Source organism: Crinia signifera, chromosome 4 (assembly GCF_055691185.1).
Source record: "Crinia signifera chromosome 4, ASM5569118v1, whole genome shotgun sequence".
Taxonomy (NCBI): domain Eukaryota; kingdom Metazoa; phylum Chordata; class Amphibia; order Anura; family Myobatrachidae; genus Crinia; species Crinia signifera.
The window spans coordinates 52414366-52429068 of record NC_139220.1 but is presented as its reverse complement, the minus strand read 5'-3'; the positions used below and the strand labels follow the sequence as shown (position 1 = coordinate 52429068).

The following is a 14703-nucleotide window of genomic DNA, read 5'->3' as shown; positions in this document are numbered from 1 at the left end:
CAGGTAGGCAACAGTACAAGCAGAGACAGTACAGTTATCACACAGGGAACATATACCTGCCAAGCTGAACAATGCCTAGGCAGCCATCAGTGGCGCCACTGGTCGTTACAGCAGCCAGGTAGGTAACAGATAAGCAGAGACAGCACTGTTATCACACAGGGAACGTATATTCGCTGAGCTGCACAGCGCCTAGGCAGCCATCAGGGGCACCACTGGTCGTTACAGCAGCCAGGTAGGTAACAGATAAGCAGAGACAGCACTGTTATCACACAGGGAACGTATATTCGCTGAGCTGCACAGCGCCTAGGCAGCCATCAGGGGCACCACTGGTCGTTACAGCAGCCAGGTAGGCAACAGTAAAAGCAGAGACAGTACAGTTATCACACAGGGAACGCTTACCCACCGAGCTGCACAGTGCCTATTTAGCCATCAGCGGTACCACTGGTCATTGCAGCAGCCAGGTAGGTAACAAATAAGCAGAGACAGTACAGTTATCACACAGGGACTATATATTCGCCACGGCGCCTAGGCAGCCATCAGCGGCGCCGCTGGTCATTGCTTATATTGTTACTTACTTGGCTGTTGCAATGACCAGTGGCGCTGCTGATGGCTGCCTAGGCGCCGTGGCGAATATATATTCCCTGTGTGATAACGGTACGGTCTCTGCTTATATTGTTACTTACCTGGTTGTTGCAGAGACAGTACCGTTATCACACAGGGAACATATATTCCTTGTAAATTTGAAATAAGGTAAAGATTCCAGATTTTCAAGCAAAAAATAATGTATTTTATTGTAAATTTTTTCTGTTTTCGCACATATACAGATAAGATCAGCGAAAAGCCCCATACCTCTGTGTTCCCACAGCCGCAATCGTAGAAAAGTGGCCAGTCGTCGGGGATTTGGTTTTGTCCGCCTGAGGCAGGCAAAACAAAATCCCCAAATGTGCCAATATCAGGGCTAATAGGATAGCCCCAAACGAGTCCATTTGTCTCATTAAAGTACAGATGCTAATTGGATAATCCTATGTATTTATTAACACCTATAGAAATGGTCTACATTATATCCTGGGATTCTGTTTGGTCTGTTTCAAATTGAATCTCTAAAGAATGTAAAGTGATTTGTTAATAATAAGCATTTTATTTATATTCCGGTAGCACTTTACTTTATTAGGTCCCTCTTGTAGAGGAGAGCAGGAGAACACCAGTTGCTAGAAACTGTTCAGCTAATGAAAGAATACAATACATGAGAATACAATAGCTCATATCACCATGTACCAGTAATATCATTAAGGTCCAAAATAATGTCGGCCTCTGTTGAGCCTTGGAAATATGCCTGTCTATGGCAAAGGAATAAGGGTGAAATGTTACTTTTGCTTCCTTAATCAATGTTTACTTCTTTGCAGCATCATTGTCGAAACTGCGGAGACATCTTCTGCAACACCTGTTCTAGTAACGAACTGTCGCTGCCATCATACCCAAAGCCTGTCCGGGTGTGCGACACCTGCCATAACTTACTGCTCCAAAGATGTTCCTCAAATTGTTCTTGAGATCCCATCTGGCTTCGTAATTCTTTTTTTTTCTTTTGAAACCGTGAAAAAAAAAAAATGATCAGTTTTCTACGTACAAATAATTATTTTTGCTTGTTAAGAATATTCTATAAATGTGTATTTTTCGGTTACTGTATTCATACATTGAATAATATGCCATAATCACAAGCAATGTTAATAATCACTTTTACTACTACACAACTCAAAGTATTTTCTGTATGTTTGTACTAACAGTGAAGAATCATGCGATTTCTGTACATTATTTTTCTGACATGTGACAGTGACTGTACGTAAGATACACAGAGAAATATCACCTTGTTTTTAAATCACTTTAAAAAAAAAATCTTAACCACATTTGTTACAAACGTCATTTGATATCGCAAAGGAAAAAAATAGAAATTTGTATACTGATAAATGAGAATTTGGCTTTTTTTCCATTGTGGTGAGCTTTATATAATTTATTAACCAGAACATGATACATTTCCTATGCACACCACTGCTTTGTCCATTTGTTACACGGATTCTTTGCTAATCTCTGGGTATTATTGATCAGAATGTTTTAATCTAACACAACATCCAATTATAGTTATGTTTAAAAAAAAAAAAAAAGAGGACAGTAGCCAAGATGAATGCTAGACCTGGCCACTGACTACCATCGGCGTTTAAGTATTGATGCAGGATATGGTTTATATGGCACAGGGACACAGCCTAGCTCTGTTTCCAATGTGACCCACAAAGCCCCACCCCCATCTCTGATTGGCCCGGTGAGTAAAAGAGCAGGCATGACCATCAGTGAGATAAACCATCAATGCCCCTCCCCCTCTCTCGATTGGTTTAATCCGACCAAGCTTAACTACCAATTATACAGTCTGATTAATTCACTGATGACCATTCCTAATGCTAAAAATTAATTCAAAAGTAAACAAAAGGATGTAATGGTTGCAGATTGCCAGGCTGTGCTCAAATATGGTAAAATCATGTTACTGTATTGTTTGAGGTAAAAAAAATAATGCAGCAAGGTAAAGCTGAGAAACTATTAATACTGGGACTGTGTCACTATGGGCAAATCCTACCAAATGTAGTCAATCGGCAAGCATCAGAAAATGTCTATATTAAAGACGCTTACAGTTCCTCTGGTGCCCGTTCTGGATTGTTTTCAGGCAAATGTCTGTGGAATCTATTTTTAACTTAATGACGAGAAATGTGACACTCCGTGCCTTAAGCAGCAGAGCCGGATTTGTGTATTTTTTACTAGCCATACCTAATTCCCCCTATACTGACTGTTGGAGTCCATCATACTTCTGTAACTTTTTATCTTCACAAACTGTGTATTGCCCAAACTCCATAGGACTGCGATTATTCAGAATCAAGAATATTGTACAATCATGTGCGCACTGTTTTTGTTAAGCAAAATATTTTTGTAATAAACGTAGTTTGGGCCGCACTAGAATAAATAATTCTCACTCAAAAATAAGAAGTGATTTCATGTCTTTATTTAGAGGCCGCAGATTACCCAGGAGAAACCAACATTGCAGACCAAACACTGTGTTCAACATTATACATAAATATCCCTGTGTCTCATCCAGTGCATCTAAACTGCTTAATAACGCATTGCACCAATGGCTAGTGGGCCTGATTCGGAGATTGGCGGTATAACCTCTGGCTCTTTGTATACAGAGTCTGTGTGATAACATGCAAATGCCACAGGAGGCTTCTTGTGTAAATAGACGCCTGCTGCTGGCTTCGCTGAGCAGCTGCTGCAATCTGATCATCTGTGTGACTATTAGATTAACTGAGTGATCCTGCGGTTACTCAGGATGACCGGTGATTTCACACCGCCGACCAGTCAAGGTGCAAGGACACAGGTACTGGCTTTGGAACGTCCTGTTTTCTGCAAAACTGCTTGTTGCCTCCCCCAAACGTAAGCAGCGCATCAATCATATGACAGTCAGGGCCCTGCAAGCTCCATCGCAGACCCAGATCTGCACATATGCAGTTCTCAAAATATCAGATGTGTTAATTTCGAATTGACTAATCTCTGAATTAGCGTACAGTTGCAGAATTACGCGGAGACATGTACTCCCATTGACAGTCCCACAACTTGCTATCTTGCAGAGTAACGCAGGCTCCGGCCTACTCACATTCAACGCTCACAGCCTGCCTTCTTTTCAGCATTATGATCAGTCCTAGAGTTAGGTGGCCTTCCCTGTCCTGTAATGGTATAGGCTCAAGTTTTCTGGCTCTCAATAATTCCCACGCACAATAAACTCTGACTGGCTCTCACAATCCCTCTTTGACTTATGGTCTGGCCCAGCCCACATGGGATCTGTGCTAGGGGTGGCCACCGACCATCGATGATTCAAAATCATCAATGGCCAATGTTAAACTTTTATGATCGTTGGGGGAAAACAAGATGGTTTCCCACCATCGATGATGCACAAGCAAAAAAAAAAATATATATATAATTATTAATAGCAAGACCATGAGACAAAGACTGCACACACTAAAAAAGCAAAAGGAGTGCTGTAGCTTCAAAAATTTTATTAATACATGAGATGCATTAGAAAGCAGCAACATCATCTTACAAAGGTACAAGGTTATTATGGCATTTAAAGTGCAAATCGGATTAAAAAAATAGTCAGAGGGAGCATGTATTTATCATATTGTAGATCAGTGGTCTCCAACCTTTTTTGGGTCGGGAGCTACTCGCGACAAAATAAACCGCCCGAAGAGCTACTAAAGTAAAAAATGTAAAAAAATCTGCATAATATAAAAAAAAACACACTGCAATGCCCCAGACATAATATGGCACACACTGCAATGTCCAATATGTCACAAACATACCTCCCAACACTGGAGGCAGAGGAGAAGAGACATCTACGCGTGCCGAAGGCACGCGCCAAAAATTTTAGGGTTCAGCTACTACCGTGGAACTCCTGCGAGGCTACATCCCCCATTTTTTCCGCTATGGGGGCATGGTCAGCTCTCTAACAGCTGTAGCCACATGGGGTGCGGCCATGAAAAATGGGGGTGTGGTACACATATGCCCTCAATAGTGCAGTGCCAGATACACATGACCCCAATAGTGCAGTCCGTGATACCCATTATAAATATGCCCCGCACCGTGATGCTCCATTATACATATGCCACACACACAATGCCCATTATACATATGCCCAACAACGTGATACTCCGTTATACAAATGCCCCACACCGTGATGCTCCGTTATACAAATGCCCCACACCGTGATGCTCCATTATACATATGCCACACACCGTGATGCTCCATTATACATATGCCACACCGTGATGCTCCATTATACACATGCCACACACCGTGAGGCACCATTATACATATGCCACACAGCACACACCGTGATGACGATTATGCCTATGCCCCACAAATGATGCCCATTAAACATATGCCCCACAAATGATGCCTATTAAACATATGCCCCACAAATGATGCCCATTAAACATATGCCCCACAAATGATGCTCATTAAACATATGCCCCACAAATGATGCCCATTAAACATATGCCCCACAAATGATGCCCATTAAACATATGCCCCACAAATGATGCCCATTAAACATATGCCCCACAAATGATGCCCATTAAACATATGCCCCACAAATGATGCCTATTAAACATATGCCCCACAAATGATGCCCATTAAACATATGCCCCACACATTGATGCTCATTAAACATATGCCACACAAATGATGCCCATTAAACATATGCCCCACACCCAAGGTGTGGGGCATATGTTTAATGGGCATCATTTGTGTGGCATATGTTTAATGACTCAATGCCACACAGACGATGCGCACACAGAGTTTTACAATTTTTTTTTATCAAAACGAAGGACTTGCGCGCAGGACTTGAGCAGAGGCTGTGGCGGCGTGGCGCAGGACGGGCTGCTCGGCTGTGGCGTCGATGGAAAGTGCGCGAATTCATGCGCTGGGGACGTCAGGCGGTCACGCGGCACGGAGTCACTCTCTCTGAGACCTCCTGCCGCCAAGCGAGGTTGGAACCACTACGCTGCAGGAGGTCACTGCCGCAAAGTCAGGACCACAAACTCTGCATTACATCACTTTCTGACCTCCTGCCGCCAAGCAAGGAACCTCTACGCGGCAGGAGGTCAGTGGAAGCTGCCGAGCTACTTCAATACACCCGCCGAGCTACCCGTCGCTCGCGAGCGACGGGTTGGCGAACCCTGTTGTAGATTATAAGCTGGAGTCATAGATCAGCAAGCCCTCCACCAAGCAGTCATTGCGCCGACAGACTGTTTCGGTGCTAAGTCGCACCTTAATCAAAAGACTGGGCAGACCAGGGGCAAACGCAGGATTTTCAAATGGGGGTTTCCAGAGGGGCGGAGCAAAGCACGGAGATGGACAAAGCATGGAGATGGACACTTAGGTGACCCAGTATATGCCCGGTCAGTTAAAGTATTATAGATAGACCAAATGTATATAAATAATAATAAAATATATATATATATACACACATACACACACATACATACTTACATACATACATACAGGGGCGCCAACAGCAGTGTAGACCCCTGGGCATAGCAATGTATTGGGGCCCCTACCAATCCTCCAGAGGTAGGGGTGGAGGAAGCTTTGATGTCCCGTGAGTGGTAGGAGGTATTAAATCAACCAATCAGCATGTAGGGCCTGGAGCAGTAATTTACACTAATTACCCCTTTGATCTTTAATACTTTTTATTGTTTTTAAAAGAAAAAATGCCACATGTGGCCATCCACACCGGACGCAGTACAACCACCACCATCACTGCTGGTACATGGACTGTTTTGATAATATTGCAAATGTCCAGGAATCATGTCCAGTTCAACAAGTGTCCATTATACGTAGTGCGTATTGCGGTGTGGCCCAACATAATATGGCAAAAAAAAAAACACAAAGAAAGACATTGATAATAATAACGATAAGATACACAAGACATTTTATGGACAGCGAGGCACCTATTTACAAGACATTGTTGTTACGCTAAATATGCCATACTTGCGAACACCCGGGGGCATAGACAAACAAATATCCAGCCCGCAAAATCAGTTACATAGGCACAAACAAGCATATGTTGCACTACCTTGCCGCTTTATATGACCCATTTGTACTTAATGGCAGTAACATATCCAACCCAGGTTTCGACTACACTCCTACCCCTATGTAGCCTTATCATACTTAGTTTCTAAGGAATAAACAAACATAGTATATCTCGGGATACCTGAAGACAACACTACATGTAATTAAACAGTGTTATAACAAAATTACCCGCTCCGTTATCCTAATACAGTAATATTAATATTGATAAAGGGTACTAATTACCGTTTTGTGCTTCCAACTTTTGTGAATATAGTGATACAAAAAGATATTTTCATTACTACATTGACTATGTATATTTATTTATATCATTATACCTTTTAACTTAACTTAAATTAAACTCTACAGTCGTGTGACTAGATGTTAGCCATCTGTGCCAAATCTTAGTGCAGTGGCTTAAACGATTTTTTTTTTTTCAATAATAAATTTTTATTAAGTCTTGCACAAGTACAGAATGCAGAAGGACATTTTTTGCATAGAAACTGAATGTGCATTAACGAGTAATCATGAAAAAGGAAATCTTTCAACGTCAGAGTATATTCTGTGAGAGAATTGGCTAAGTATCGAGTAAATAAGCAAGACTAGTATTTAATATCGAAGAGGTGAGAGGAGAGAAAGGGGGAATGTAGAAGAGGTGAGAAGAATGAAAGGGGGAAAAGGGAGGGACCCAAGAGGGACTGGGGAGGGTAGGGGCAGGGGGTGGAGCCCCAGTGTGTGCCGTAGTGTAGTAAGAACACTGCGAAGATCCCAGGGAGGGTTCATGCTCCCATTATGGAACTATTCAGCTGAGGAATGTGGAGGAGTGGAAAGGGCTGATAGGTCTGATGGTTCAATATAGAAAAGTGATAGGCCCCGTGATTCTCTGTATTCGCTCCATTTGAGCCATTTGATATGAATCGACGAGGCTGAGGATGAGTATTTAACATTAGCTGTCTCGAATAAGAAATGTTTATGAGTAGTGTTAGCGATATGTAGGATTGAAGGTACTACTGGAGATTTCCAATGTTGGCCTATGGCTGCCTTAGTTGAAATCAGAATGTGTCTAAGTATATATAGATCCCCTGGAGCAAGTAGCATATTACGGTGTAGTAACGCCACTATCGGGTCAGGAGGGACGCGTATTCTCAGGACGTCACTGATGAGGGAGAATACTTCAGACCACAGCGGACGTATCAGCACACATTCCCAGAAAATGTGGTAGATTGAACCAACGCCACCACATCCTCTCCAGCAAAGCTTGGAGACGGCAGGCCAGATCCCATGTAGCCGCTGAGGGGTGAAGTATGCCCTTTGGCACAATTTATAAAACATCTCAGAATGATGTAGACATTTGGACATCTTAAATCCAGAATAGGCAATGGAGTCCCATTCTTCCTCAGTGAAAGTGATGGAGAGATCTGCTTCCCATTTTAACTGCGCTGGCAGTTTCCCTTTTTTCAATTTTGTAATTAGGTAATTGTACCATTTTGATATCCCCCCTCTATGCGTCTGAGAAGACAGATTGGAGAATAGGTATTTAGGGAAGGATGGGCCCACTGAAGCATTTTTAAAAGTCGCGGATAACCAATGGCGTACTTGGAGGTATTTGTAGAAGTCCTGTTTGGGCAACTCATACTGCGCCTGCAGAGTGGAGAATTGTATAAGGGCGCCATCGGAGAACAACTGTCTTAGGTATAAAATTCCTGCCTCAATCCAAGAGTCTAACTTTAAGTTAGGTATGAGCCTGGCTATGGATTTTATTGATAGGTTGGGGCCTGGCAGGGAAACCTTAACATCTTCCGATATAGCTCTATACCAGACCGATAGTGTAGCTCTGATAGCAGCACCCGGACCAGACCATGTTGGGGATGCATGTGGAGGGACCCAAAGCAAGTCGGATAGGGGAATTTTCGATGAGAAAGAGCGTTCCATCACCACCCAAGGCTTTGGGGAGTGAAGCTCAAACCAATCTCTGGCCTGGCTAAGAATACACGCCATTTGATATCTCTCTATATCTGGATAGACGGCACCCCCCGAGTCCTTAGGCAGCGAGAGGACTCCCCTGGCTATTCGGGGCCTAGAGCCCTTCCAAATATACTTAGAAAACAAGGCGTTACATTTACAGATAAGCGACTTGGAAGGGAGTCTAGGGATAGCCCTGAAAAGATACATAAGTTTAGGCAGTAAGATCATCTTAGAGGCTGCGATCCTGCCAAGCCAAGAGATCTCATGAATGGACCATTCTAGAATTAGTTTTTCAAAAGATTTTAGTAATGGGATAAAATTACAGTCGGTTATATTGATGTCTCTAGTCACATGCACCCCCAAGTATTTGATCGACTTCGTTTGCCAGGCATATCGGTATTTGTCTTTTAATAGCGCAGTTACTGCTGGGGGGATATTTAATGGGAGGGCTTCCGTCTTAGAGGTGTTCAATTTATAGAAGGAGACATTGGAATATTCCTCCAGGGTCTTATGGAGAGCGGGAAGGGAACTTGCAGGGTCCAATAAACAAAGGAGTATGTCGTCTGCGAACAAACATATTTTATGGGGAATTCCACTGATAGTCGGTTCTTTAATCTGACTGTTTGATCTAATTTTTTCAGCGAGGGGTTCTATGGCCAGTACAAAGATAAGTGGGGACAGGGGGCAGCCCTGGCGAGTACCGTTGGAAATGTGAAAACTAGAGGAAAGGCAACCGTTTACATACACCCTCGCAGAAGGGCATGAGTATAAAGCAAATATAGCATCCAGGAATCTACCGTTAATGCCAAATCGTAACAGGACAGATCTAAGGTAACCCCAGTGGAGCCTGTCAAACGCTTTCTCAGCGTCAAGAGAAAGCAGCAATAGGGGGTCTTGATTCAAATCGCAGTACTCCAAAATGTTGTAAACTCTTCGCGTGTTATCCGGGGCCTGTCTGCCCGGAACGAATCCCACCTGGTCTGCCGTAACAAGGGAGGGGAGTAAAGGTGCCAAACGATTAGCCACTAACTTTGCATATAATTTTAGGTCGGTGTTTAATAAGGCAATAGGGCGGAAATTTTGAACCGATGTAGAGGGTTTACCGGGTTTAGGGATCGCCACAATTCTTGCTTCAAGCATTTCTTTCGGGAAGCCTTTGGATTCTGATGCTTCATTAAAGACGTTCAACAATAAGGGGGCTAGATCAGACTTGAAGCATTTATAAAAGTTAGAAGGATAGCCATCAGGGCCGGGGGCCTTATCGTTTGGCATTATATCAATGGCAGCCTCTATTTCAGAGATGGACCAGGGGGAGCACAGAGACAGACAGGTCTCGGAGTCCAGCTTCGGGAGATTAATACTATTCAAAAAGGCATCAATGTCATCTGTCGTTGGTTGAGGGGTGAGCGCGTCAGTGTTAAGATTATATAGCTGCGAATAGTATGCCGCAAAGGTGTCCGCAATATTGAAAGGGTCAACCACTCTAGCCCCATGAGAATCATATAAAAGACTAACTCTAGCCCTAGCCCTCTGCCCCCTCAGTTTTCTGGCCAAAAGACGGCCCGCTTTATTCCCAAAGGTATAGAAGCGCTGATTCAACTTAGCTATATTCCTTTGCACTTCCTGAAGGGAGAACATGTTAACCTTGTCCCTAGCTTTAACAAGTAGATTAAGCAATGCTCTGTCTAGGGGGTTTGCCTTGTGGGCTGACTCCAATCTAGCTAATTCCTCTTCAGCCAAAAGAAGATCTCTTGCCTGGGCCTTTTTTAACCTGGATGCTACTTGTATTGCGGAGCCACGTACAACAGCCTTAAGCGAGCACCAGTGGTTAAACACATTAGTGTCCTCTGGTTGATTGGTGGAGACAAATGAAGAAAGGGAATCTTGAATGAATTTACGGGATTCGGGGTGGGATAAGGCAAGTTTGCCCAATTTCCATGGGCCCGGGGGCATTCTATAGGAACCTTGATCCCAAGAGAGCAGTAGAGGGGAGTGATCTGACCATGTAATGGGTAGAATGACGATTTTGTGTAGAGAGGCTAGTGTCCACTTGTCAGTTAACACCATGTCTATCCTGGAGTACGTCTGATGTGGATGTGAGAAGAATGTATAGTCACGGACCCCTGGGTGTTTAGCGCGCCATGCATCGTGTAGGTCGTATTCACTGATAATCTGTCTAAATCTATGGGAGTGATCCGCTACCTGAGGGCCTCTACTTGAACCAGGTCGAGACCTGTCTACGGCAGGATCCAAAACCATGTTAAAGTCCCCCAGGATCAGAAGAGCTCCCCTAGCATGTCTCTGTACTGCTGCGCAAAGTTTCCTAAAAAACGCCACCTGTCTTGTATTTGGAGCATAGCATGAAACCAGGGTGACCTCTACCCTATCCAGTAGGCCCACTAAAATAATAAATCTTCCTTCTGGGTCAGAGTAGCAGAGAACAATATTGCCACACCTGCTTTTTTAAGGGGACCGTTAGCGGTGTAACACTGGGGGTATCTGTTATCAAAAAATTTGGGAGGGCACGTCTTCTTAAAGTGAGTTTCCTGGATCGCAACTATATGTGCTTTCAATTTGTGGAACGAGGCTAAAGCTACTTTACGTTTCTGGGGGGAATTCAACCCTTTCACATTCAATGAGAGAATATTAACCATAATCTAGGTCAGGGAGGTATGTTACACTATTGTCATTGGGTTCTACATTGGAGTCACGTTCACACACTGGGGTCCAGAGGTAGGGCGGGAGAAACAGACAAGATATAGTAAGGGGAGACCAAGGAAGAAGAAGCATAAGGACAGCGACTCTAAAGAGAGTCGTAGAGAGGCGCCATAGACGGAGCGCCTCACCCAGGGTTCTAGGAGGGGGTAGTGGCCGTCCACCCCACATTAGCCCAATAATAATGATAGTAACAAGCATCAGTCGGATTGTACTGTAGTAAATTCTATTACACATAACTATTAATAAAGCATAGACGAGAAAACAGGAATATAAAAAATATAAGAGGGAGAAGACACGGTAAAGAGATACTTACAACTCTACTACTTATGTCACTAGCGCCTACAAAAAACATGCATCTATACTCCAGCTCCCACCGTTAGTGGTGATTCTGCTGCACGCATCCCGGCGCACCACCACTACCAGTGGTCAGAAGGGACATCAATGAGAAGCTTAACTAGAAGCCAATCACTTCGCAGTGCCGGAAGGTGCACCAGGATACGCCCAGAGGGAACACACACCCCATACATACAAATCAGTGGGAGCAAAAAATGCGTCAATCAACCAAGATATAAAGTATTCTAATGACTAAGAAACCGGTATACTAAGATATATATATATATAAACGTTACTGGTATGTGTAATATCTCAGAGCAGAAAAAAAAGATAAAAAGATATAGAGACCCAACAGGGTCAGATAAATATTAACAGGCATATGGCACCTCAGCCATGGGGCACTACTCTGCCGTCGACCAGTCCTGCTGGAGCCGGCGGGTCGGAGATGCCCCCGGGGGAGGGCTCAAAATGTTCCATTTGCGTAGGATCTCCAAACCCTCATCAACTGAGGAGATAGCGATGGTGGATCCTTCACGCATGATCAACAAACGGGTCGGGAAACCCCAGCGATAAAGGATATTAGCTTTCCTTAAAGCTGCAGTAATAGGTTGTAGGGAGCGCCGTTTGAAAAGAGTCGCCTGTGACAAGTCACTAAACAACTGGTATGATCCCAGAGCAGCGGCAGTCTCAGAAGAAGGCCTAGCAGCCTTCAATAGTGCTTCTTTAATATGGTAAAAGTGTACCCTCATAAGAACATCTCTAGGTGCCCCTTCAGGAGCGTTCCTAGCCTTCGGAAGTCTGTGGATCCGGTCCAGGTGTAAATCTGAGGACGAGGCCGAAGGCAGGAGTTTTTTAAAGATGTCCATTGCCACGTCATGGAGGCTGCTGTTAGAAACATTGTCGGGGATACCCCTAAGCTTGAGATTGTTCCTGCGGGAACGATTCTCCAAATCCGCCAATTTATCCCGCAACAGTGTAACCTCCCCCTCCAGAGCAGCATGCGAATCGATCAGGTCATTGTGGGAGGCAACCACTTCTCCCATTTTTGACTCCAGCGCGTCTGTACGTTCTCCCAAATCATCTATAGATCGCTGACACAATTGGAGGGAAGCGCGGATTTCCGCAGATACCTCGTCTTTCATCTGCGTCAGTAGGATTTTCAGAGTGCCAACTGTCAGAGCCTCATCGTCAGGTATTTCCCTCCGAGCAGGGGTCCCCGAAGGGGGGAACACGACAGGAGCTGGGGCATCCATCAGAGGGGGAGGGGTCGAGGTTGAAGTGGAGGGTGTAATGCCTCTGGAGGTAGAGGATCTGGGTGACGGCTTGAAGAAGGCAACTTGTGACACTGTCTTAGAAACTTTGCTCTTTCGAGGTCGCATAGCGGCGAAACTGTAAATCACACTCCAGGAAATGAAGCTATAGAAGCATGAGGAGCCAAATAAGATATTACATAAACAGAACTGTCAGTATGGATCCATATATATTGGGATCTATCAATCCGAGGTAACCACTTGGGCTGTGGGGTGTAGAAAAGGCAATTACTGCATATTACAGCGGTACATTGTCCTGAGATAGGAGAAACCGACCAAAATGAGGCTTTGGGATGGAGACCCGGCCGTGGGCATCAGGGGAACAAATCTCTCCTTGTCCCAGGAAAATCTAGGAGGGCGAAGGTCCAGTCAGCAAACTAGTCGGGGGTCCCCCAATTCCCTAATGCCCCACTGTAGGAGGCCGGCCCTCCTCGCTGGTGATTTTAGGGCTGCCAGGGAAGAGGGACACCCAGGGGGATGGTAGAGATTATAGCCTGGGGGGAGTCTTCAACAGCACCACAAGCCAGGGCACCCAATAAACAAATACCTGCAGGGTGTTGAGAGCGGCAACTGTAGTGTGGGAGTGTCCACTGCAGGGCTCCCGATTTCACAGCCTCCCAAGCGTGCAGAAATTCTCACAGGCAGATCAGTTACAGCTTCTGCTGTGAGATCATCCAAGATGGCCGCCGACTGTGGTGTTAGAGGGGGAAGCCTGGGGTCCCACGCTGATATATCAGCTCTGGGGCTGCAGAAGGTGAGGAGAGCAGGCTGTGTGGGCAGCGCAGGAGGGCTGGGACAGGATTTGTGCAAAAAAACGCGTTTTGTGGTGCTTTCGCGGCCGCGATCCGGCACTGGAGCCCGAATCCCGGGTGCAGTGATTAATAGAGGCCGCGGCTTGAGGACGGAGCTAGGCCGCAACCTGCCGGGACCTATATCTCAGTCCCCCGGCTCCGCAGCTCGCTCCCGCCGGCACCGGAGGGTCCCCGCCAGGCAGAGGGGGACTTTGAGGGGCGGCAGGGGAGCGGATGGTTGTAAAAGCAGCACTTTTGTAGTATAGGTGCAGGAGCCCTATTAAAAAGCGTCCTGCGTCCTTCGCGTCTAGGCCACGCCCCGGCTTAAATGATTTTTAACCAATGATATCCAGGCTGCGAAGTCAGGACCTTCCTTAGAGAGCCAGGTCCTAGCAATCAGTAGCTTTGGCAGTGCACATAAATTAAATACATAACTTTTATCATGATTATTGATTAAATTACCCTTATATACAGATAACACACAGCATTTACAGTCCAACACAGACCCGGGAATCCCCGTGTTTGTTAAAGTTTGTTGCACTTTGTCCCAAAATGCCCTAAGGACTACACATTCCCAGGTTAAATGCCAAAATGAGCCAGGTTCCTGTTTGCATTTGGGGCATAAAGGCGAAGTACGGCTCCCCATGCTGACCAACCTTGTGGTGGACAGATATGATCTATGGAAAAAGTACAGTTGCACCTGCTGCACCCTTATTGAGTTGGTCACAGAATGGCCTGAAGTCATGGCCATTCCCCACTCATCATCTGTTAGGGGGCCTACATCTACCGACCATTTTTCTTTAAGCTTTACCAGCCTGTCATCGAACTTAGCTACCACCAACAAATTATACAGCCTTGAGCAACCCTTTCTTTTGTTACCCACTTGCAGGGCTTTCTTTATGGGTGACACGGAGAAGCAGACCACT

At 45.0% G+C, this 14703-nt stretch overlaps 1 protein-coding gene across 2 annotated transcripts in view; it reads left to right on the top strand.

Annotated features, from left to right (window-relative positions):
- LOC146074052 (RUN and FYVE domain-containing protein 1-like) overlaps nucleotides 1-3024 on the top strand; it is a 37880-nt gene extending 34856 nt beyond the window's left edge. For both annotated transcript variants that reach the window (XM_083181760.1, XM_083181761.1), the window contains exon 18: nucleotides 1404-3024. In XM_083181760.1, the coding sequence (XP_083037886.1) occupies nucleotides 1404-1547 (144 nt within the window). In that variant the 3' untranslated portion in view covers nucleotides 1548-3024. The remainder of the gene's footprint in view (nucleotides 1-1403) is intronic.
- Nucleotides 3025-14703: the final 11679 nt, after the last annotated feature.